The 23,712-nt window shown below is 36.1% G+C and overlaps 2 protein-coding genes, 1 long non-coding RNA gene and 1 other non-coding gene across 12 annotated transcripts; 2 read left to right on the top strand and 2 right to left on the bottom strand.

The window, feature by feature from the left end:
* Nucleotides 1-469: 469 nt before the first annotated feature.
* LOC113730771 (uncharacterized) lies at nucleotides 470-11,289 on the bottom strand. 9 transcript variants are annotated; one of them, XM_072078740.1, is made up of 10 exons: nucleotides 11,134-11,289; nucleotides 9,209-9,469; nucleotides 8,244-8,331; nucleotides 6,857-6,923; nucleotides 5,908-6,718; nucleotides 5,753-5,800; nucleotides 5,289-5,338; nucleotides 5,007-5,050; nucleotides 4,749-4,794; nucleotides 470-1,657 (listed from the first exon to the last, which is right to left on the bottom strand). In XM_072078740.1, the coding sequence occupies exons 5-10, from the start codon at nucleotides 5,972-5,974 to the stop codon at nucleotides 1,541-1,543; spliced, it is 372 nt and encodes a 123-aa protein (XP_071934841.1). In that variant the 5' UTR covers nucleotides 5,975-6,718; nucleotides 6,857-6,923; nucleotides 8,244-8,331; nucleotides 9,209-9,469; nucleotides 11,134-11,289; the 3' UTR covers nucleotides 470-1,540. The 9 variants fall into 9 exon arrangements, with proteins under 9 accessions (XP_071934841.1, XP_071934842.1, XP_027111475.1 ...); XM_072078741.1 differs by having other exon boundaries at nucleotides 5,295-5,338; XM_027255674.2 differs by lacking the exon at nucleotides 470-1,657 and adding an exon at nucleotides 2,162-2,670.
* Nucleotides 11,290-12,431: 1,142 nt separating this feature from the next.
* TRNAY-GUA (transfer RNA tyrosine (anticodon GUA)) lies at nucleotides 12,432-12,520 on the top strand. Its single transcript is given in 2 exon segments — nucleotides 12,432-12,468; nucleotides 12,485-12,520. It is a non-coding gene; the product is annotated as a tRNA-Tyr (tRNA).
* A 118-nt stretch (nucleotides 12,521-12,638) lies between these two features.
* LOC113730769 (probable cysteine protease RD19D) lies at nucleotides 12,639-15,778 on the bottom strand. The gene is made up of 4 exons (XM_027255668.2): nucleotides 15,087-15,778; nucleotides 13,921-14,040; nucleotides 13,425-13,668; nucleotides 12,639-13,172 (listed from the first exon to the last, which is right to left on the bottom strand). Exons 1-4 carry the CDS (start codon nucleotides 15,642-15,644, stop codon nucleotides 12,901-12,903), a joined length of 1,194 nt encoding a protein of 397 aa, XP_027111469.2. The 5' UTR covers nucleotides 15,645-15,778; the 3' UTR covers nucleotides 12,639-12,900.
* A 3,133-nt stretch (nucleotides 15,779-18,911) lies between these two features.
* Nucleotides 18,912-19,634, top strand: LOC140036628 (uncharacterized). Its single transcript, XR_011840187.1, has 2 exons — nucleotides 18,912-19,139; nucleotides 19,235-19,634. It is a non-coding gene; the product is annotated as an uncharacterized lncRNA (long non-coding RNA).
* Nucleotides 19,635-23,712: the final 4,078 nt, after the last annotated feature.

Below are 23,712 nucleotides of genomic sequence, written 5' to 3'. Positions count from 1 at the left end.
AATATAGTATTTTTAAAATTATTTTTATTTGTATATTATTGTATCATTATATATGAAAAACTTGTTATTCAAAAAATGAGGAATGCAAACCGAGCCTTTAGGTGTCTTGGAAAATTCATAAGTATATAATATTTCTCATTTCTTTTAAAGTGAGAGGATGGTGTAAGTGTTGTGAATTGTAGAAGAAGAAAAAAAAAAGTATTAGTAATAGGTAATTCAAGAAATATATTTATGACAGTGATGTGATGCTGTTATCTGTGGCATTATATAATGCGTGGAATGCATTGTGACATACCAATTAGTGTAGGGATAGATACATATATACACGTATACACAATTAATTTTTGTAGAATGCAATAAAAAATTATAGTGGTGATGGTGTATGATGCGTGGAAATTGTCGATCCGTTGTCCAATCTCTCTTGCTTTTCTTGTGCCTCTTTTGTTTCATAACTTGCTTAATACCGTAGTAAATAATTGCATACTGCTTCATAACTTGCTTCACTACCAATTGCAGTTGGGCATTGTGGGCAAAGACAAATGCGCTTAACCAGAAATTAGAGGTTAAACGTGATTGTGCTTATGGACAGTCATATTCCCAAATAATACCAAATACTTGGGATAAACTCGAGGGTACCTGGTGTCGAAGATGGTGGCCATCAAAGTAGGTGAAGGGCTGTTCATTGTCAAAGACTTTAAGCTAGTCTATCTTACATCACAGAGTACCCGACAAGGGTAGGAAAGCCGTCGGAAAGCCATTTTCCCGACCTTGTTTGGACCCGACAAGGGTAGAAAAGCCGTGGAGTATGAAGACTTTTGAGTGAAGTAACAGACTGAGCAAAACCGTCTGTGGCTTACCATTCCAAACTTCTTCCTTCTTCTTCCCCTGTTTCAAGAATTTCTAAAGAACTAGGAGGATAACACCGCACGATGCGCGGTGTAATTTTCACGGTTGCCCAAAAATGCCCAGTGATTCAAATTCTTATATTAAGTATGAAAAGTTACACAAATATGCACCAAAAGCTTTGCCGTTCTGTTTTTGTAGTCTTATTTAGTAGTGAATATGAATATTTGTTAAGAAAATGCAAGACAATATCATGATTAGACTACTAAGATCACTAAGATGCTCCTTGCTTCTGCATAGAATGAAAATAGAATTAAAAAAAATAGATACACGTAATCAAGGAGAAGCTAATAATGTTGTTCATAAACTTTAATTTGATTGAGCTAGATCATCACGCACAAGTGTTAAAACATTAAAAGAAATCATCATAAAACCAAGAGAAAATGGAATTTTTATAGCCACTAATTGTTAGGGTGCATAATGAACAACTTACTAAAAGTATTAGAAAGGAAGACAAAAACAAAGATATCGAGCTAAGAACTCCATACGCTTTCAAGGCTCCAATATCTAGGCTCTTAATCAATCAAAATTGAAAGAAAAAATTAACTGGGTCCTCTTCATATACATATATATATTATATATACAATTCTTTTAGAATCGCAAGCAAAATACTGGCATCCATTGACTATAATCCGATTCAACTTTTTGTTAAGAAATAATTTAGAATCCAAATACTTACTCTAATAGCCGGAAAAGCCATACCGCAATCATGATGAGATCTAATATCAAGCAAAACAAATAAAGCCAACTCCACCTACAAAGTTTATTAACAATCTTAGTAAAGGTGTTCCTTTTGTTTAATAGATTGTTTCAAGAAAGATTGACAAAAAAAATTGGGTAAAATAGTTAGAGATTAATTCGCATACAAGAGTTTTCAATTGGGGAATGCAAGAGTTTTCAATTATGCCAAGTAAATTTTCAAATTTGTTCAACTATATCCGCTTATGTATTACAATTCAATGAAAGAAACAATAATCCAAAAAATCACATAATAAGTATAAATAGCCGAGATTGGCTTTATATATGTTTGTCCAACTCAACATTCATGGAGAAGTAACTTGTGCAATAGTATATTATATCAATCCAAATAAAGTACTGTAGCAGCTGCACTTGGCGGTGGGGGGAACAAAGTTTGTAGTCTCGATTGGTTGGTACTTGGTAGTACTTTCTGGACTATACTCATCCATCGAAATTTTAAAGACCGGATGTCTCCTATAACGGTTAGTTTTGGTCAAGTCACATAGGAGAAGGAAAAAAATGCTCCGGAACATTTTCCTGTTTTTTGGGTACAAATAGATTAAATAAAACACCAAGTACAAGCCAAACAAGTATTACGAGGAAAAAAATTTCCCCTCAAATCTTCATCTAAAGCAAAAGGTAGTTCATGAGGATAGGAATCCAAAATTACAAAATGCCATTCCATCTTGCCTCCCAGTCTAGCTAGCCATCTACACATCTATTCACTTCTTATTGCAACCGCAATAGGACTCTGTAATCAACAATTATATTGCAAACAATGATTATTATGATTACTGAGAGTATTTGATTTCATTAGAGATATGATGTCAAGGCAGTCAACTTCAATATCTAGGAATTGAATATTTAACTCCAAAGCAAGCATAATTCCGTCTCTAAAACCCCATAGTTCAGCCAAAATATTGATAGCAATTCCCAAGTTTGCACTGTTTCTACTATAGCCTTCCATCCAACAACCAGAGGAGTCTCTACTGAGTTCTTTTGCTCCTGCCAATCCTGGATTTCTTAAGGCTATAGCATTTCGAAGAAGTTTAGTTTTGTGCATGTTTCTAGCCTACGAATAGAGGATTCCAACAAAAACAACAAAGATACATAGTGTCGATAATTATGGCAACCAAAACCCAAAAGGAAGAAGGAAAAAATAAATAAATAAGCACAGTCCATATTGATAAAATCGTATTGGATGTGTGAATCAAGAGCTGAACCTAGCAGGACAACCTATATTAGACTGCATTTGTGGGTTAAATATAGTGCAAAAATATCATCCATTACCTAACACGAAACAAAAATGAATAGTTTCAAATATGGGCGCTTACACTTTCTGATTTGCTGTCCAAATCAAATTATTGCTCATAAATACCACAAAAAAAAAAATTAAAAGACCAATCATGTTTGGCTATAAAATTTATCTAACAATGACGAAATCTGAAATGTTTCATATCTCAAGCTAACCTATTTTTGTTATTAATCCAAGCAGTGCCGAAGAATTGAAGTTATTGGTAATTGGAAAGGCTATAAACAAATCATACATAAGAAGTAATTTCCAAGGATTCGTGGCAAAGTTCATTACTTGGATCTTGCCCAATGAGAATCAAGAGCACCATAATAATTCTTGCAAACTGCAACAACACAATTGAAATGCAGTAGCTACAAAACTGATAGAAGATGCGGCAAATATGGCATATATGCCTCAGCCTAAAAACAAAAGTGGAAGAAATAATAATTGTATTCTAAGATTCTGCAAAGAAGTCTATACCAATTTCTCTCAAAGTAGAGGGGTCTTCTTCTACTGGAACATCTAGATGCCATATTTGGCATGGATTATGCATCCTATTGTAATTTACAAGAGAGTTTAGCAAATCTACTTCAAAAGTAACATTTCCTTCCATTAAGTTCTTTCTCGTAGAAAAACTTAAAGGTAGATTGAAAATCTGTTTAACATTCACTCATTGAATCTTTCAATTGGCAATTCGAACTTTAATTGTTGTCCGTTAACCTGTTTAGGGTTCTTTCTCAGTTGGATCCAATTTCACAAAGTACAACAAACTGGCTATAAAAATCAGACTTTCCAAACTTAATCATACTAAAATGTAACAGGGAACATCATGTTTAGCAAATACAGATTTAAAACACCCAAAACTGAATTACCTAGTAATTATTTCCATGTTAAAATTTTTAGAAGTGGTAAGAGGCAACTTAGGGTCATGAATTAAAAGCATAGAGCATTGAAAGCAGAGCACTTTCCAAACAAAATACGGCCATCATTTCTTTTATGATTCAAGGCAAGAAAATGTTATATAGAGGATGAAGTCTAGTTAAGCAAGCAACACATTAGCAAACCTCTTGGATGGAAATAGATTGTAACAAAAATCTTAACTCCAAAAATAAAGTAATAACCGATTCATTGAGTACTCAATTTGCTGGTCACTTGCATACCTCCATTGCTTAACTAATTACCAGTGGGTGAGAAAGTCCGGACCTTCATTTGAGATCAAACTCTTTTTTCAGTACACTTTTGCTGAGGCATATATGAACCACTAAACTAATTTTGTTCATACATTCTAATTGCATATGCATTTTTTCAAGGCGAAATCCTACTTTTGTCCCTGTTTAGTAAAAACTCAATCAAAAAGTGCAATTTTTAAGCATTTGGAAAATAAGAGCATATGTGTCATATTTAAAGATTCTTCAATTAATTCAATTTGACAACCCCAACAATATTTAAAATAAAATGAAAATGTTAATTTCTAAAGTTTTCCAAGCACATGAGTTTCAATTGAACTTCAAAACACACAGCAAGTACAAGAAATAAGAAGACCACGTTTTCTTTTCTTCTATTTCACAAATTCAAAAATGGAGATTTATACAAACGCTACCTGTTTGTTTTGGTATTTTGCAAATATAAGATCTAGTATGCTGTGCTACTTGAAGTGAATGATTAGGAAATAAGTCGAGGGGAAATTTTGAAAAAATCATAAAAAACTTTTCAGCAAGGAAAACAGATATTAAGACATTAAAATCCATTATATTTGCATGAGTTCTTTTAACCTTGAAGATAAAAACATGAAATCAAACAAAAAGGTAATAACCTTTTTTGCCACGTTTACTGAGTTCTTTGACCTTGAAGATGAAAACCTGAAATCAAATATAAAGGTAGGAACTACTTTTTGCTACTTATATATAGAGAAAAAAAATTAGAAACCATAATTGCAAATTAAAAAAGTGGACAAAACAAATCCTCCAAATATAAACAGCAACAACACTTATAACAATAATAAAAAACTTAAAATAGAGCTCAGGAAAAAAAAAATAAAAGTAAGCACGGATGCAAAAATTAGAAAACTCACCATGAGGAACGAGAATGCGGGAGAGAAGAAGCACTAAAAATTTTCTAAAAAGAAAAAGGCACATATCAATAACAAGTGAGAAAAAAACAGCTAGTAGAATAACCATATAGATGTTCGCACAAGAAGAGAATAATCACACAACAATAAAGATAATAGTGTATAGGAAAAAAAGCAATAATAAAAAATGTATTTGTTAGAATTTAAAGATGGAAGGAGAAAATAGCCGACTCTCCAAGATAGAAACAAATGATCACGAATTAATCTGTAGGAAAAAAAGCTCACCTCTACCTTTTTCTCATAAAATATGAGACGAACAACTGTTGCCTTCCAATCTGCCCAAGAAAAAAAAGAAAGAAAAACAATGATTGAGTAACCTAAAGTAATCATAATTTTTTCTCTCTTGTATTAAAAAGATAACTCCATGAAACGAAACAGGAAACATCGAACAGTAGAAAGTTGTGAAAAAAAGAATGCAAGATTTGAATCCCCCAAGACTGGAGCAAAAGCTAGCGAATTTCTAATATCTGGGCATCCCTAATTTTGATACAGACCATCCATATTAACATTGGGGGTGTAAAGAAGATATCTTTGGGACGAATATTACAGCAGATGGGTTCGAGGAATCATGTGCGGAAAAAACGAAAAGGGGAAAAAAGATTTTTAATATGGCTAAGTAATATGAAGAAAAAATTATGACTAAGTAGCCTAAAGTAAAATAAATGTTTGCTTCCCATTCATTGTTACACCTTGATCAACGGAGAGTAATGGAGCTGGAGAGCCACGGAGAGGCAGATCTGAACAACAGCGAATCAAGGAATGAAAAGAAGTAAAAATGAGAGAAGAAAAGGAGAAAGAAACCAAGAAGAAGGATTAGATAGGGAGGCCCATTCATTGTTATCACCTTGATCAATGGAGAGTAATGGAGCTGGAGAGCCACGAAGAGGAAGATCTGGACAACAGCGAATCATGGAAAGAAAAGAAGTGAAAATAAGAGAGAAGAAAAAAAGAAAGAAATCGAGGAGGAGGATTAGATAGGGAGGCGCAGAAGAGACTCTCGGCAGCAGCTTCAGAAACCCTATCTATTGAATGATGAGGTGAAATCTCGATTTTGTCCTCAATTCAATTCATCAGCTCAATCAACGGAGGACTACCATCAATCGGCCAATCACAGCGTGCCACGTCAGCAATTGGGTTCAATTGGAGGGATTGGCATTCACACATTTACTATATATGTTAATAATGATGCTGAGGGCTTTAAAAATCATCCACATTGATAAACAGAAGAAAAACATGAATAACCAGTTTCAACAAAGATCACTGAAAACATGATTGGCGCAACTGGAACACTAGATACTGTTTATATTTGCATGACGCAAATAAGTATAGCATATCAGTAATCGGGTACAACAGTATCCTCTATTTCTTGATAAAGTCAGCTACTTTTATCTCTCTTAGCTAATACTACAACAGAACTTGCAGATGCCTGCACTGAACCAACTTAAGGATTTTAAACCTCCAAATAAACAATAAATGAGAGGGTATCTCTAATTTATTTGGACGCTTGATCGTATTCGACAAAGTCAAAAGTGACATATTTTTCCACTCTCAGTGCTATCTAAAGAAGCAACTGCCCAGAAGACAAACGGGGGCACTTTGTTTTAGTCAAAAAGCCCCTCATCGTGCCATATATCAACTAAAAAGTCCACCATCTCCTGCACAAACTCAAAACACCAGAAACCAAGCACATAAGCACCATAGAGAGAAGAAAAATATGAAAACATCAAACCTATGCATAAAATGTGGGACCAGTGCTGGAATCCATGCAAACATTTTAACTGCTAATTCCTTACCGTTAAAGGAATTCTTTCAGGGAAGGGCTCATTAGTTGAGAGCAAATCCTCATAAGTCGTTGACCAGCTGCAAGAAAAAAATTACACATCAAATTTCTACCGCAAAATACCACAATTAAAATGACATACTTACAGAGCAACTCTTTCTTCTTCTCCTTTTCTGTTTTCTTGTCACTGGGAGGGTTTGGGGAAAGGAGGAGGGGGGGGGGGGGGGGGGGGGGGGTCTAGCAATTAAAATTAGACGGGAGCACTGAGCTTTCCACATGCATGTAATAAAACAAAGAAAAAGTCCAAAATGGTGAAACAGTAACAATAATCTTCTGTGCAACAAGGTGATTGTCAATCTTTAAGCTTTATGGAGGCAACTCCCCTACAATTCCTTTATGCATAGACAGATTTAGGCTAACACAATAACAATGAAGTCTTTGGCATAGTAATTATTGAGACATGAAGTGCATATATGATGATATACATGTCTGTGCTAACATCCAGAAAACCATTTTTGTATTTTGCTTGGAATGAACATAGCTGGCTTGTTCTTCTTCATTTCTTCTTATTGTTCTTCAAGGGGCAAGGGAAGAAATGCTGAAGAATTGCAATAGATCTAAAGGAAAAAAATATATAGCTGCTCATCTCTTACCTTTAAATATCAAAGCCAAACCATGTATAATATGCACCGTAGTGCTAACTATATGACCAAAACTTTTATTTTATCTAACTTGTGCCTTGCTTAAATGTCATAATCATAGGTGACCATTCAGGAGTAGTCACTAACTTAAAAAATAACACAGATTGTGGTTTTCCATTTTCTAGTTTCATATATTCCCATAGTTTTCAAAGCTTTCTTTAAGATAAAATTCTGGATGAAAACCTTTTACTAGAAAAGCCAAGGAATAATTTTGGGAGGCAACTTGGTAGCTTGTGCCAGACAGTTTCCAGAGGCTGGTGGTTATAATAGTCAAGATAATTAGCCAACCCAAACTGTATGGAGCCACTCAGGATTGTGTTACCTAAGACATGTAGAATTCATGCACTAACTAGGCCTATTGAGTGTTACTCCTTTCCTTATAAGCCTATCCTACCAACCTAGATCTGCTAATTGGCATTCTTTTAAGTACAAAAGGTCTTTGCTTTCTGCATAAACTAGGAACTTTTAGGAATCAATAAAGAACTCTATGCCTAGACGTACACTAACAAGACTATCAATATCTTCAAAGGGATTGTTGTCAAGACTCAGATTCTATTGATGGCATCTGAAACAGTAAAACAAACTTCTACAGCACCGCTGTAGCCAGATCTTAATCCACAAAGGACATAGTATCTTCAGAGTCATAAATGCAACAGTTCTCTCAGTGTTCCAAGAGAAAGTTTCAAGAGAGGAGTGTACCTTATAATGGGGTCTTTCTCTATCCTTATTGATCTCTGGTTTAGATCTCCTGTCCATCTTTTTCTGCTCTCGTGCCATGCATTTGCAGCTACATAACATATTAAGCCACATTAGCCTTACCTTTTCATTAACGGTGAAGATCTCAAAACTGCATTTAGCATATACTTTTTACAGACAATTGAAAAATATGATATTCTCATCGCTGTTGATCTCACTGATCGTGAACATAGAGACAACACTTTTCTTAAATATGGCACCATCTTAAGGCAGATAGAGTGCAATATCCCCAGAATCAGACTGGGCATAACGCAATATCGTCAAATCAGAGTGAAGTATAATGCAATATCTTCAGAATCATAGGGAAGTTAGAGGAGATATCAGAAACGAGGACTGATATCTGCAAGAGTGCAAAAGGTGGTGCTAATTTCAGCTATACTAACAAAAGAAGTCATTCTGACCTTGCAGCACTTAAGTAGGTCACAACACAGAAACATCATCAATTTCGACATGAAAAAGGGAAACTACGAAGATCTCAAAGCCAAATATTAAAATTCAAATAGAAACAGAGTCCGCATATCAACATATTTTAGCAGGCTGGAATAGGCATTTCCACATCCCATGGCCAGTTTAAAAACATCTTAGCGGATCACTAATTCAACTGCAGAGTCATAATCAAGGACCTAATTGCAAAATGGATTCAAGGCAGATACAGGCATAATCTTGGTACATCTGATTGTCTAAAATGAAACTTCAGGATATTTCATACATCCTAATCCACTAACATACAACCGAAACTGCATAAAAGAGCCTATGCTTTCTGAATAATCCCTATTTTACAACAATGTAGATGCAATACTGACATGCTTGGAAATACTATTTTGGGCCTCAAATAGGTAAGACACAATTCATGAATCGCCATTTTCCTGCTTTAATATCAACTGAAGAACAACAATTAAAAAACTTGCCATGATTAACAAATACAGGGCTGTTTGAATTATCCTCTACAGGCTTTTTGGCTTCATTAGTGGGTGTAAGTCCTTCAAAAGGCTTCTTCTCATGGAAATGGCAACTTACAGCTGTGACGTCCATCATCTGCATGCTGAGAAACCATTCCCTTTTGCAACAAAAGAATAGTTATGGCAAACTTTACCTTCTATATTCTCTCAAAGTTGTGTCAAAGGTGTGGAGAACAGAATTGTAGTTTATTTCTGAAAGTAGTCCTCACTCTGCAATGAAAATGGAACATAAATAAATGCAGTACATGGGAAAAGTTAAAAGTCTTGAAAAAAAGAAAATAACAGTGATAAATGACATGCTCCTTTAAGAGATAAAGCAACTTTATCATAACAGTTCTGGACCTTAAAATCAAGCACATTTAAGTGATTATTCATACAAGGTAAAGAAAATATCACAATTTTCATAGTTGATTACAAAAGGCCCACATGGGATCTGTACATAATCTGGAGTATGTTCTCACAATCAAGAAGGAATTTTGTAATGGTCTCTGCACTCATAGTCAAACAATTTCCAACTTTTTTCTCGCAAGGAAAGGCCTAAAGCTCATACATCTTCTTCTAATTCCTTAACCTGGTTCGTGACATATAGATTCTTTTATGTTTGACAATCCAATCTGCTTCTCTTCCTCAAAGCGGGCAGATGGAGAGCCATGCTTCTTTTCCTCAAAGAAGGGTATCAAGGGATGCTCTCCCATAAATGCTAAAGTAGTTAACTATTTAGCATTCCTCCCAATGTCATTCTTTGAAGGAGCACCCAAGTACTCCATTTCATAGACTGTCCATATCTTGCCTCCTATATGACTACGTATAGGCCATATTAAGTGACTATTATAACACTGTTAGTTTTCTTATCTCGCAATTTTCATATTAAGGACTTCCTTAAACTTCCTGAAAAAGATTGACCATATCCAACCTGGAATGGAGGAGGAGGATGATAAAAGTATAATACACGCGATTCTTCCTTCAAATACACTAGAGTAAATGAATAGATAAGACAAAGAAAGACAAACATGGTCAACACTATGTTTGCCAATCATTAAAAACTGAATCTTGATAGTATTTGCATCTTTAATTTAGCAACAAAAGAAAGTGTTAGAGAAATTAACCACAAAACATCAATGCCATAATGATCCCCTTGATTTTATCTCCTCCATGCAACCAATAAACATCTAGACTCCATTATTAGTCTTAACTGTAGAAAATCTTAAAATTAAATATATTCATCTTCAATTCCATTCTTCAGAAATCCAGCTCAGGATCAGATTTATGAAGTTCTAGCCTTTAATCTCCTTTGCACCAAAGCCAACCCTCTACCCCTGGTCTCTACGCTCAGAAAACAAAACCAAACCTATCCACGGTAAAACAGATGTAAGAACAGGGTTGCAGGAAGACTACATCAAAGATATTGCTAAGCTATCTATTCAGAGAAACGTTGCAGGCTGCATAGTCTCAAGACTTTGTCTTGCTCCTTATCAGTAGGAAAAAGAAAAAAACCCAATCTTTGTATCTTTTCTCATGGTCACAGTAATAATTTTACCTGCCTAAAGTGAAATGTAAAATCTTGAAACGCAATCAAAAGCTTATCCGCGTACATTAACCATCTTACCTCTTCTAAATTAATTTGAGCATCTATCAATAACATGCCTGAAAAATCAGCCCAACTTCATAAAACTGTAATAGTGGATAGAAAACCCCCCACAAAACCCCTGAAACTATTGTCCATGAATCAGCCACGCATTGACTTCACCAGCATGCCAAACACAAATAAACAAGACAAACAACAAAAGACAGAAAAAAAAAATAATGCAAATAGAAAAAACAAAACTAAAACTAAAAATTATACTAATAAAGAAAGATGGAATAAGAAGTCGTACCTTATTCGGGCTGTCTTGAAGAGCTGCCCAAAACGAGAGAGAGGAGAGACGAAAGAAAACCAAGGAGGGGGCGAAGGGGTATTTATAGAGGGCTGGAGGCTGTAGCACATGTGGCGCATTGATTATGGTTTCTGTCGTCACTTTCTGATTTTTCTTCCGTTCCTATGATTTTGTAATATTTATTAATTAGCTTTTCTTGATGAATCGGCATGCTGTCCATTTTACGTTTCGGGATTTTCTTTCAGAGATGACGTGGCGGGGGGCTTTTGATTGGAAAAAGCCACGCTGCTGAGTCGTTTGACTCTAATAACCTTCACCAACCTCTCAAGGTTTGTCAATTCCGTCGCTTTCTGAGGTCCTTTTTGGTCATTAGATAGCTGCAGCTCGAGAAAAATGTGCAATGATTAGCCGTGCGGAGATTTTCTTCATTTTCGTGCGGCACGAGCTTCACAGGACGCGCTGGCAGCAAGACAGAATCCAGCTGCTGCCACCTCATTTTCTTCCGATTCGTTTAAAAAGTTTTCTTGTCTTTTTGATGAGATGGATAGAAATGAATCAATCTGAAAATAAAGGCAAAAGAATCAAATCACACCATCTTAGTGGATTTAAAAAATATATATTTGTCAGGGCGTAGGCCTACAGTAACTATAGTGGATTTGGGCTAATCAACTATTTCTAATGTAGAATTTTAAAGGTTTTAGTTTGAGTGTACCTTAAGAAATTAAATTTCTTTGTTCATATTCTAAAATTTAGATATTTTTGAAAATGTCATCAGAAATCAAATTTCTTTATCTATATTCTAAAATTCAGACATTCATGAAAATGTCATCAATGGGTGTGTAAGTATTCGTTTGAACCGTGGTGATTTAGTCCCGTCTAAATTCTCTTTAAATATTTTCATGTCCTTTTCTCAAATATAAAGTAAGTGTAAATACATTATTGTATCCTAGTGAATTTGGGCCAGTTTAGATCTACGGATAGCCCAGATGCCCCCGGTGCTCAAAAATTTTGCTTACGGTGGGCTTTAGAAGTTATTCATAGTCTAAAGCATTTCGTTGCTTAGTATTTGACTCTATAAAAGGTAGTTTAAAGACAGCTTAGCGAATTTTTTTTTTTTTTTTTTTTTTTAAAGGGATAAGATGAGATTGCCCAAAAAAATAAATCGACAATTATTACTTTCGGCTTTTGATTATCAGTGTACAGCTGAAAGCAGTTGAATCAACTTACAAATAAGACGTGGTCCGCGAAACAAGTGGTATATAGAAATTATTTAACATAAAGGGATCCGAAGGCACAAGCCGACCTTAGCTCAGTTGGCAGAGCGGAGGACTGTAGTGTGATAAACATGGATATCCTTAGGTCGCTGGTTCGAATCCGGCAGGTCGGAACCTTTTTAATACATTTTTCTATTACCTGAATTACGCTTGGTTCTGACAAATGACCGCATAGACAATGAATGGTTGCTCGACCCATGACTAATCCAGAGATTAAAAAAGTCATCGACATCGAAGTACAAAGGTAGCACATTTATACAAAGAACAGCAAATCACTGGAAACGAAAAACAGAGGAGAAATCCTGAAAGATCCAGTAACAAATGACTCCGATCATATTCCATTCCTATCAGAAACAGGCCTGAACTTTTGTTTGTTTCTTATTACTCTCTACCCTTCATATTATGCAAACCTAAATATTTCGAAAACATGATAAGATCTTCCGAGAGCAAACCACCTTGTACACAACCTCTGAAGAGCAGAGATGTTTTGGTATCAAGAGGTCTGTGTCACCACAGCTGAAACCATTGCGCTCATTCCACACATGTTGTGCCCTCGACAAAGCCGGTAGTAACCATGTTCGCCCCAACGCTTCCCCCATGAGTTCTTGATAATCCAGTATGGCTTGTAGCCAAGCCTAAGGATTGAGAAGCCTCTAGAACCATAGCCCACAAGAAGAACACCATGGTTGATCCTCTTTTTGTCACAAATAAGAGGACATGACACACCCCCGATGTAAGTTTGCATGAATACCGCATTCAATCCAACTGCATGGTAGAATATCTCCTTTAGTGGTTGCTACAATAATAAGTGGATTCCAATGTATGGAATATTCACAAATATGGCCACTCCTTTACATGAAGTAGAATGTCTTTTTTTTCCAATAAAATTTCTACCCAGAAAACATTTAGCAGCAAATATGCTCAAGTGCGTATGCTCAAAATTCATGCTCCAACTGATCAGGAGAAACAGAATTTTGTGAGAACAATAAATGCATCTCTTATTGATAATATTCTTACTTGCAAGCGGGCCATTATGCACTACATTGGCAGCAATTTGACTCTCATCCACAGGGATTTTTGTGAAATTCCGCACTTTCACCGCAACTTTCTCAGGATTGAATTTGCATTCTCCGCGTTTCCCAGTATAGGGATAGGTTATCTCCTCCTCTATACCTCCTGCCTCTATCAAGTAGTTGAAAGCAGTTGTCATTAGCCCTCCAGAGCATCCATCATCACAGTCATCTTTTTCTTTTAAATCACACTACAGAGAAAACCACAAAGAAACAAATTCATGTCTCATAGACATTGTCAACCAAAATACGAAGGATCAGCCTCAACTACAATTAAAGTGTTCGTTTAGTCCTATTCTACATCCACATGATCCAAAAGATTAGCCCTTTAGACTAGTTATTGCAAACATGTTAAGCTAGAAGAACTCGTGTGCCACCCAGAAATGGCATTAAATCTTGCGAAAAGCCAACTGATCAAGGAGTTTCAAAGAAACTTAACCAACCATATGATCACAATCCACAAGCTGCTGTTCACTTAGGCTGAGAAGCTTGCCAGTTGCAATGAAATTAGCTCCTTCAATAGCTCCAGTTGTATTAAAAGCCCAACACGATCCACATCTTCCCTGCAATGTATAACTTTCAACTTATAGATAAGATGGAATTAATGAAGCTGTTTTTCTTTCCATGGGAAAAAATTTTGGCACAAACTTACAGCCTTGATGGAGCATATCTAATTGGCAATTGTCATAGATAAATGCTGTTGCAAAATTCCAATTACAGCTTCAGCTAGCGTTGCTACTGCTATGAACTAGGAACATAAGTCACATATTTACTGGCCTGCACCATTATTACAAAATACGTACAGCAATTTGTCCATGCATGACATCCAACAGGCATGTTGATTTCTAACAGAAAAACAATGGTCAATTTTGAATTCGAATTTGGACACGAGTTAGCCAAATATAATGCCTAAAAGTAGGAAAAATATCTTGAGTTTTGGTATATTAACCCCTATATATTTCCAACACCATTAGAATATGGTGTTATAAGCACTTTACAGACTTTGCCATAAGATATTTGGAATATGATGTAACCATAAATAAAAATGAGAGCAGAGTTTCTTAATTGGAGCCATCAATTTCTTTGGAACATTTTTTTTTTTATTCCTATATCATATCTACACAGCCTAGCTAAAACTGGTAGTGATTCCCTTTTTTTGCTCTCTCTCTTTGGGTAGATAAAACTGGTGGTGATTCATGTATGCACTAATCGTAAATGTGGATGAAACATCAAACAACAATACCATAAACAGCAAGGTACTAAAGAAATTTAATTATATACAAAACACATTTATTCTCAGTTACTACCAAAATTATGAGTCTCTACTTCACCAACAATTAAGTGAAGGAACTCATTTACCCAGTCTAATTTCAGTCTAAAATGTTCAGCCAAACTCAGTCTGCAAGACTACCAATAATAATATTTCTTTAACCTTCTCATCGAAGTCAATGGGGAATTCATTCAGCTAGCTTCCATGCTTTTAACACTGCTTCCACCTCCCCCGCAAATGGTCACGATTTATACACATTAAAAGGTAATAAAGCAAATGTAGTAGCAAACTCAAAAAAATGGACTGGCCAACTGTAGAATAATATGAGTCGAGAATTACCTGCGTCTTGACTTCGGTCACAGCACCTTTTTCTCTCCAATCAAAACTCTCCGGCAAATCAGATACATCCATCATCACCTCTGCTGCACTCTCATCCCCATCATCTTTCCCCAGCTGGGTGGTCCCACCAACTCCAGCGCCACCTTTAAGGCCCATGTACGTAGCCTCAAACTCCTCCTCGGTAAGATCAGAGAACTGGGTGACGCCGTGGATTGCGGAGGGGTCCATGGCCTGGTGCTCCGCGGCCTTGATGAGGTTCTTGGCAAAAATCCCCAAGCGGTGCACGTACTCCTCGTGCGTAGAGTAACTTTTCTCGTACTCCTCCATGAAGGACTTGAAGTGAAGCTCTGTGGTGGTGCCCAGTAGACGATGGTTTGCAGAAGACCTACCTGGGTGGTGGCGGTGGTGGTGATTGTCAGTGACTTGGCGTATCATTAACGGGTCTTGTACTGGATACTGAATTTCATGTTGGAAAGTGGTTGAAGAGATGAGTGCGCAGGATAAGAGGGTAACAGCCAGGGTGCAGGTTAGCATCAGACCTCCGCTTGTCATCATCATCTTTGTGGCTGTATGTATCACTCTGCAGTCTGCTCCTCTCTTGGACGGTGGTTTTGGACCCTGGTCTGGAATGGAACGGGGAGGAATGTCGTAGAAGGGGAGAAGCAGATGGTGCAAGGAAATAGGACTGTCGGAGCCCGAAGTGACACTTTTGCCCCTCCTCGGAACACAAAGTAATTAAATTGTGTAGTACCATGAAATTAGTTAACAAAATTTATCTAGGTGCGCACAAAATTTATGTGTCACAACACAATAAGTCAAATTAACAAACGAAAAAAAAAGGTTCATTCACAAAAAGCCACTTAAAGTCAAGAATACTAATATGAAAATTTTTAAAATTAAACAGATGTACCATAATTTAATTTGTAACTGTCGTAAGTCGTTTAGAATAGATTTTTTTTAAAAAAAAAAACTCATTTCTCATGCAAAAAAATTTATAATATAATCAAAATTCAATAAATGATAATCAAACATAACGTGTAAAAATGTATGTTAAAATTTTTAAAGTGTCGTTAAGTTTTTAAAACAAATTATTTAAGGAATAATATATCAATATGTCTTTAAATTAAATGTGGAATGCTTCATCATTATCATTGCCTCTCTCTTTCCTTGATGTATAGGAAAAAGGTGGATTTTCATTCCATAAGTTTATGGTGCAAACTAGGAATGAAGAAGTTTCATTTGTTTGTAAAAACCGACGGAAAAAAGAAAGTTGAGGATTTTGTACGAGGAAGAAAAGGAACAAACAAGAAGAAGAATGCATGAAAAATGGTTAGGGATAATTTCGGTATTCCTATGTGTAACGCTGCATGCAAGCTTCTTCTCCCTCCATGACGACACGTGCAAAAGCCTCAGCTCCTTTGCGTCCTCCACGTATCCAACATTCCAACTGCAACTTCGCCACTTGGTCCGAAGATCATATAGATTTAAACGAAACGTATAAAGACTAGTTCCTTTTTCTTTTTCTTTTTTTTTCCCATTTGAGCCCAAAACCGCAAGCTTTGAGGAGTCCGACATAAACAAAGAGCCCACTGCACAAAATAATTGGGCAATTGGATTTGGGCTGGCTTACCTATGCATTCCTTTCCCTCACCAACTTGAGCATCTGGACACCAATTTCACTTTTTTAGGCTTGGAAAAACTATTATGTCACATTTTACATAAAACGTTACTTAGATTTAACAAAGTAGGCACAATAGCGGAGTTGGGCTGGAGTGATCAAGAATCTTGATCGTTTTCGCATATTAGCTTGATTAATTCCTCAATTCGCACGACCGTGACTAGAACTTTTATTCTCTCACTAGATCAATAATATTTATTCGACCCATAATATATCAAATATTTTCCATGGAAGACATTTTCCGAAAAGAATATTTTACTCCCCACCAAGTGAACCCTTAATTTGGTCATTAACTTTGTAGTATCCTTACATATACATAAGAAGCACTTTGTGTTTCTACGGTGGAGAGTGCTCAAATTCTTGGTAAAGCTCTTGTACCTTGAGGTCGGCGTTCAAGTGCACTGGACCTTTTTTTTCTTTTTTTGGATTGTGTTTTTTGCTCCTGGCACTTATGTGATGCGATTTTTCATTTGCAACAAAGCTATCGTTTATGCTGAAGCTTTTGCTTATATCTTCTATTGAATAGCTGTAATATAATATGTAAATATATACGTATATATGTGATATATATATATAGATATATAAAATAGAGATATATGTAAGATCAAACAATTCAATCACATGTTCCCCTAATCCTTTATGTTATTTTCTTTAGAGCAAATTATCTGGTTGGCCATTAAACTTTTGCCATCGTCGAGTTTTGGTCACTCAACTATTAAAAGTCTGGTTTTGGCCACTCAAATATATAAAGTTAAGATATAAGGCCATTCTGTTAGGTTTAACCGTTAAGTTCGTCAATACGTCCGTTCGCGCGATTTCCAAGACAAAAGATAGGGTTAATTTAGGAATTCAATATAGCATTCAATGCTTCTCTAAAAAATTGTTGTTCTTCTTCCTGCCCCTCTTCAAATCTTCGTCAGACCCTTTTCATCCACCGCAGGCATCACTCCTGCAACGCCACCAGTAGATTTCGGAGCGTATCTGCAACGCCACCAGTATCTGCATGCCACCACCACCACCTCCTACTTTGAATTGCTTATTTGAAGGAGAAGGGGAAGTTTCATCTGCGCCGTCTCCTTGGCGGCCGCTTGATCCTTCCTCTTTAAACAAATCTTCCCTATATTTTTTTCCTTAATTTGAAGGAGGAGCAGAGAGAGTGGAGCCGCTGCTCCTGACGGATATGTTGAGGGTTGAAATGTTAGCCGGGATGGTTCCCGTGCCGGTGGCGGCGATTATGGCTGGCTCGGCTTGCTGTAGAAGCCACTTGATTGTCTCGCCGTCGGACTTGTGACCTAGCTCTCGAGTCAACTGGAAAACCCTAGCTGCACAGGCAGCCGGCATTCGGATACGCCTGCCTCGGTCGTCAACTTTGGTATGGCGGTCCTTTGTGGATCTCTTGGGTGGCTGCTGCTTAGGGTGGATTGGTTTCAATAGCCCTATTGACTAGGAGAGTCAGCATTCCGGCAGCTTTGACTCTGTTGCAGGAAGGACTACTTGGAGTTCCATACCATGACTTCCATGGCAATCTCCCAATTGATGTGGGTCTCACCCTACCAAATCTGAAACTAATAGCTGTTACGGAAAACAATTTCTCTGGAATCTTTCCCACTTCAATCACCAATGCTTCTGGGCTTGAGGAAGGAACTTGAGGAACTTGGCCTAAAGAAGAAGATGCTATTTTTAACTTCCTAAATTAACCCTGCATTTTGTTTTGAAAATCGTGCAGACAGACAGATCGGTGAATTTAACGGCCAAATCTAACAGAATGGCCACGAATTTTAACTTTATGCATTTTAGTGGCCAAAACCAGACTTTTAATAGTTGAGTGACCAAAACTCAACGATCGCAAAAGTTTAATGGCCAGCCGGATAATTTGCTCTTTTCTTTATATATAAAATTTAACTGAAATTTAACTACAATTCAATTACTGTTTAACTAAAATTTAAGTAAGTACGTAGGTATACAAAAAAATATATACATGTAAGATAAAAAAAATTCAATTACATGTTCTCCTAATCCTTTATTATTTTATTTTCTTCATATTTTTTAATCCTCAAATTTGAGTAAGTGCGCAGGTTCCTTGTCATCATCTCAAAAGATACGTGTCATTTAACATTCAACTCTTGCTTAAAATTGATGGCCAGTTTTTATTAATTGTCGGCCATTAACCTTTGTTATTTACCAAATTCTTTCGGGAGATATCTCTTTTGTGCACCACTCCATGCCACCGCTTGGCTGTATTTGTAATTCCGCGTTTCTTTCATTGACTTCTAAGATGCAAACAGTCTTCATGCAAAATCGACTGCGGACTCCACTTCTCAGTTGTATGTAAACCTTCTTCTCAGTTGTTGTGAATCCAGAAACTCATACACAAGGTATTTTTGTATTATCTGATATTTGATATTCGATGAAAATCTGTTCCCTGCTCTGTTATCATCTTATGCTTACTGCCTTAACATCTTTTATTCAGGTTTCCAACAGATTTGCTGCACTGGTTTCTGCCTTACCCATCGATGGAGATATTATTTTGCTATGTTTATTAACATGCCTGTTAGTTGATAGTTTGTCTCTATCGTCTTTCCTGTTGTTGCTATCAGTGTTCTTTGCTTATTACGCTTAGGAAGCTTCTGTTTTATCTACTGTGTAATTATATTAAAAAAATCTCCTGGGTTATAATACGGACAACATGAGTTCCTCTGAGTAACATCCACCTGACAATGCTCTGAATGTTCGGGAGAAAAAAAATGAGAGGAATTGAAAAAAAAAAAAAGAGAACAATTTGCTGCTCTTTCGGTAGAACAAAAAGAGGCTCATCGAAGGAAAAATAGAGATGCGCATCACAAAAGAAAGTTAACGAAACTCTTGTCCAAGCCTCTTGGTGAACAATCTCAGCAGATTTCTGAACTATCAGATTCTTTAGGCTCTGTTATAACAATTGTGCTGCTGGTACGTATCCATTGCACAATTTTTGCTTTCTCATTTATTCATAACCTTTCTAAGTATACCCCTGCAGCTGTTAAATATACTGTTGTTTTATGTTTCTGTTATTAGTCATGACCGAGGCTTGAACACCTCTTTACTTTGTAGCTTTTGGCAGTAAAAAATTTTAGCAGTGCAGTAAACTGTTGCCAGAGACGAAAATGTTAATGTCACAATTAACGGAACAGGGTCCACTTGTGATATGTATGTTTTGCAGCCTTCATTCATCCTTTTTTTTGATCCTGTTGTATGCACCCTGACTTTCTATCTACCGTGTATTGCAGCTGAAAAAGTTCATGCAAATACACTTGCTCAGACAGTTGATGCATGTGTCAACAGAGCTACCTCTTCTAACCCTCGGCTATCTGCATGCAACCATCAGTGTGACAATGGTAAAGTTAAATGAAGTATTACTATTCGTCATTATTTTATTACAGATTTCTTTTCTATGCTTTCCAACGGTTATCTGACTGTTTGTCTTACAATCTCTTGATGCCGGCTCCCAGTTATTTGGCTTCAAATGTGCTCCGTCTCTCCTGCTTTCCATATACATCAAATCATCTTCGACATTCGCACATTTCATCGCTTGACTATGCCACCATACGTGATTATGGTAGATGCCTAATGCCTATACTTGCTACTATGAGGAACTGCCACAATTGTTTGTTTGTTTTTGATTGGTGTCCTCAACTCTGTGTTTCTGTGTACTTAGTAGAGAATGAGGTTCCTATACCTGACGCTGTATGAAGATTAAAGAATGGTGTCTCCTACTTTTCCACTTTTGAACAAGGTCTTTGTTCATGTTACTTTTATACAAGTATTACTATCATTAACATAACTGTTGCTTCAGAATACCATTGTATTGTTCTAAATTTCTTCAACCGCAGGTAGTTGGTCAGGGACCATCCACAAGCATGCCTGCTCACATTATACTACTCCATATACTGCAGGTCTACTACTACTTCAACTAACTTTGTATTAAATATTTCCACGTTTTATTCATCATAGAAATCTATTTTCCAACATGTGACTCCCTACCACATTCTTCATACTTATCCATTTATTGTTTATCTTAAATCAACAGTTGACTCATTTGTCTGTATGAGTTGCTACAACTTATTTCCAGAAAGTATTGAACAAGTTCCAGGTATTTGATATTTCAGTATCGTCATACATGGTGTTTCTTGTTAAATTACATTAAATTTGTGTACTGTAACTGACACAAGGGGTACCTCTTTATAGAACTGTCATCACTTGTTACACGATATCAGGCTACTCGACAGTTCCTAGGATCTACTGCTAACAAAAATGGAGGAATAACGCATCCTCTGTTACCAACTTTTATTATTGTAATAGCCACTATACCATCAATGTATTTCTCAACGTTCACAATGTCTTCTTAACAAATGTACAGCCAAAAGAAAATCAATGCTGCAAAAAGCTTAGACCGTTCATAAGACAACTAAGAGACCAAAAGGTATTGTGAACATAGTTCACTGTACACCCACAGTTTTGTTCTAAACTTCTATTATTCTGTTCAATAATTACAATTACATTGAATGTATTGTAGGGAGAAAAAATCCAGATGGAATTGGAGCATTGAAGTTCATTAACGATGAACCAGACATATTGCCTTCAAAACCACATTGCAGTTACTATGAAGCAAAAAAGTTCCATTCTGAAACACCAAATTTCTGTTGTTCTGACGGCGAAGTAGTTCTCCAGCAAAAAAAACTTCCAGATATTCTGATAGAATTATATACTGGTCGTTCCGATGAAGCTGCCTCTTTCAGAACATATGTCAGGACGTACAACAATATGTTTGGCTTCACATTTTTTGGAGTGCATTATGATAAATCCCTCTGCAAAAGAACTAATGGCATTTATACATTCAAAGTCCAAGGACAGACTTATCACTTCATCAAAGATCTCATTCCATCTGGTGCTTCTGGCCTTTATTTGTAGCTGTATTTCCATGACACAGACCATTAAACTCCACAAACCAGCTCATACTTATACTCCACGTTTCATTTTCAAACAAATATGAACTATACGCATGTGAATAGCAGAAAAAATTCTCTGCTGCTAAAGAATATCACGTAGACTTACTACGCACACGTGAACCAAACAATAAATTACGAATTAAAGGATGATAAACTCAAACCAAAAAAAATAAGCTACAACTTTTAATTACCTATTAATGAAAACAACTACTGTTACTTAATAAAGACAACAAAAAAATACTAACGAAATTAAATACAACAACTGCAACCAGAAAAAAAAGAAGCAAAAAAATAAACACAATTGCAAAAAAAAAAAAACTAAATGTAACCCCAAAAACAAAAAACAATAAATACACCAAAAAATTTAACACAATAATTAAATAAATAATATCACTACATAAGTATATCAGTGTACATTCCAAACACTGGTAAAAAAGTTTAAAGTCATAGATTTTAAATACTAAGACTAACCAGTATTAAATTGCACTAACCTGGCGCCCGCGCATCGCGTGGGCAAACACACCTAGTTGTACTATAAAGAACTTATATATAAAGTGGGAATGAGTGGTGAAATTTGATGGTCTTTGGTCCTCCATGTGTAAATCACGTGCAAATGCTTTCTTTCATTTTGCTCTTCTACTGTTTTCTTTTGTCCCTTTTCGTCTCGTTTGATGTGTTTTTTTTTTGTTCCTTTCCAAGCAACTCACTTTTCCAACTTTTTTGAGGGACTCGATGGGCTCAGATAACTATTAGCAGATCACCGTCACAAGCTTTCTCCCACTCTCCACTTTCCCCTCTCCATTTCTTCGTATTACTGCCTCCATTACTCCCTTCCTCTATTTTCACTTTCTTTCTTTTTCATCAGCCTGATCATCATCATTCAGAAATAAAAAATTACACCCAACCAACTCCACTTCTCCATTTTTTCCTTCTTTGAAAGCCTACCTTTTGGTTTCTTTTTTTTTTCGTTTCTTCTTTCTTCTTTTACCCACCGGACCAAAAGGTCCAAAACAGAAAAATGCAGATGATTCCTTTGTCTCACATCTTTCTCCTCACTTCCCAATTAATGGCCGATCCCTGCCAAACTCTCTCTTCGTCGTCAAAAAACAAGAAAGGGGGAACAAGGATGAATGGGGAGGATGTTTGATTCATCTCAACCGTCTGCATCATTTTTGACCAAATATAATTGTGGTAAACTTTTATCCCTTTTGCCTATGTTTAATGTCCCTTTTTTCGATTTTTTTTTTTGTAATTTTTTCCTCTCCTCTTATGGTTTGGTCTTTCTAACCACAGAGCATGAACCTTCATTCCTTTGCTAAGATATGGTATAATCTGACATAGGTACCTGTCATATCTATATCTACTAGAAATTTTACCGTAAAAAAATAATTTCGTTGACTGATTTTGTTTTTTTTTTTATGGGATCTGTTGGATTTTTTTCCCAGAAATGTGTTCAGTTATTGTATTTATTGAAATTTAAGCTTTGTATGCCCTCATTTCTTATTTTATTGTGTATGTTTTATCTTTTTTTCCCCCTTCTACTTTCCCCTTGACTTAGAGCATGTCCAACCATTAATGAAAAATTTTAGTAAGTCTGAAAGAAAAAAAGAAAAAAAGTAGAGAGTTTCTTCTCTTGTGAGTTTTCTGCTACTTTTAATATTCATATTCATATTCAATGGTGAAAATCAAGGTGAACAAATAATTTTATTGTTTGGTAGGTAAAAGAGAAAGGAAAAAGTTCTGTTAATTTTTGTTTTCCTTTCCATATATCAAAAGGTAAGCTTTTTATGCCCTAATTACTTAATCTCTGTCAATGTGTTTTGTACGTCTTTTTTTCCTAATATCGTCTTGGTTTGTAGCACCATTACTAAGAAATTTCAGATAATATCTTCTTACATGAATTTCTATAAACTTTAATGGTGGAATTCAAGTTTAAACGGTACTACTTTACCTTTTAACGAATATT

Source organism: Coffea arabica, chromosome 2e (genome assembly GCF_036785885.1).
Source record: "Coffea arabica cultivar ET-39 chromosome 2e, Coffea Arabica ET-39 HiFi, whole genome shotgun sequence".
Lineage (NCBI taxonomy): Eukaryota > Viridiplantae > Streptophyta > Magnoliopsida > Gentianales > Rubiaceae > Coffea > Coffea arabica.
The sequence above is the reverse complement of the archived record's forward strand: the minus strand, read 5'-3'. Positions and strand labels throughout refer to the sequence as shown.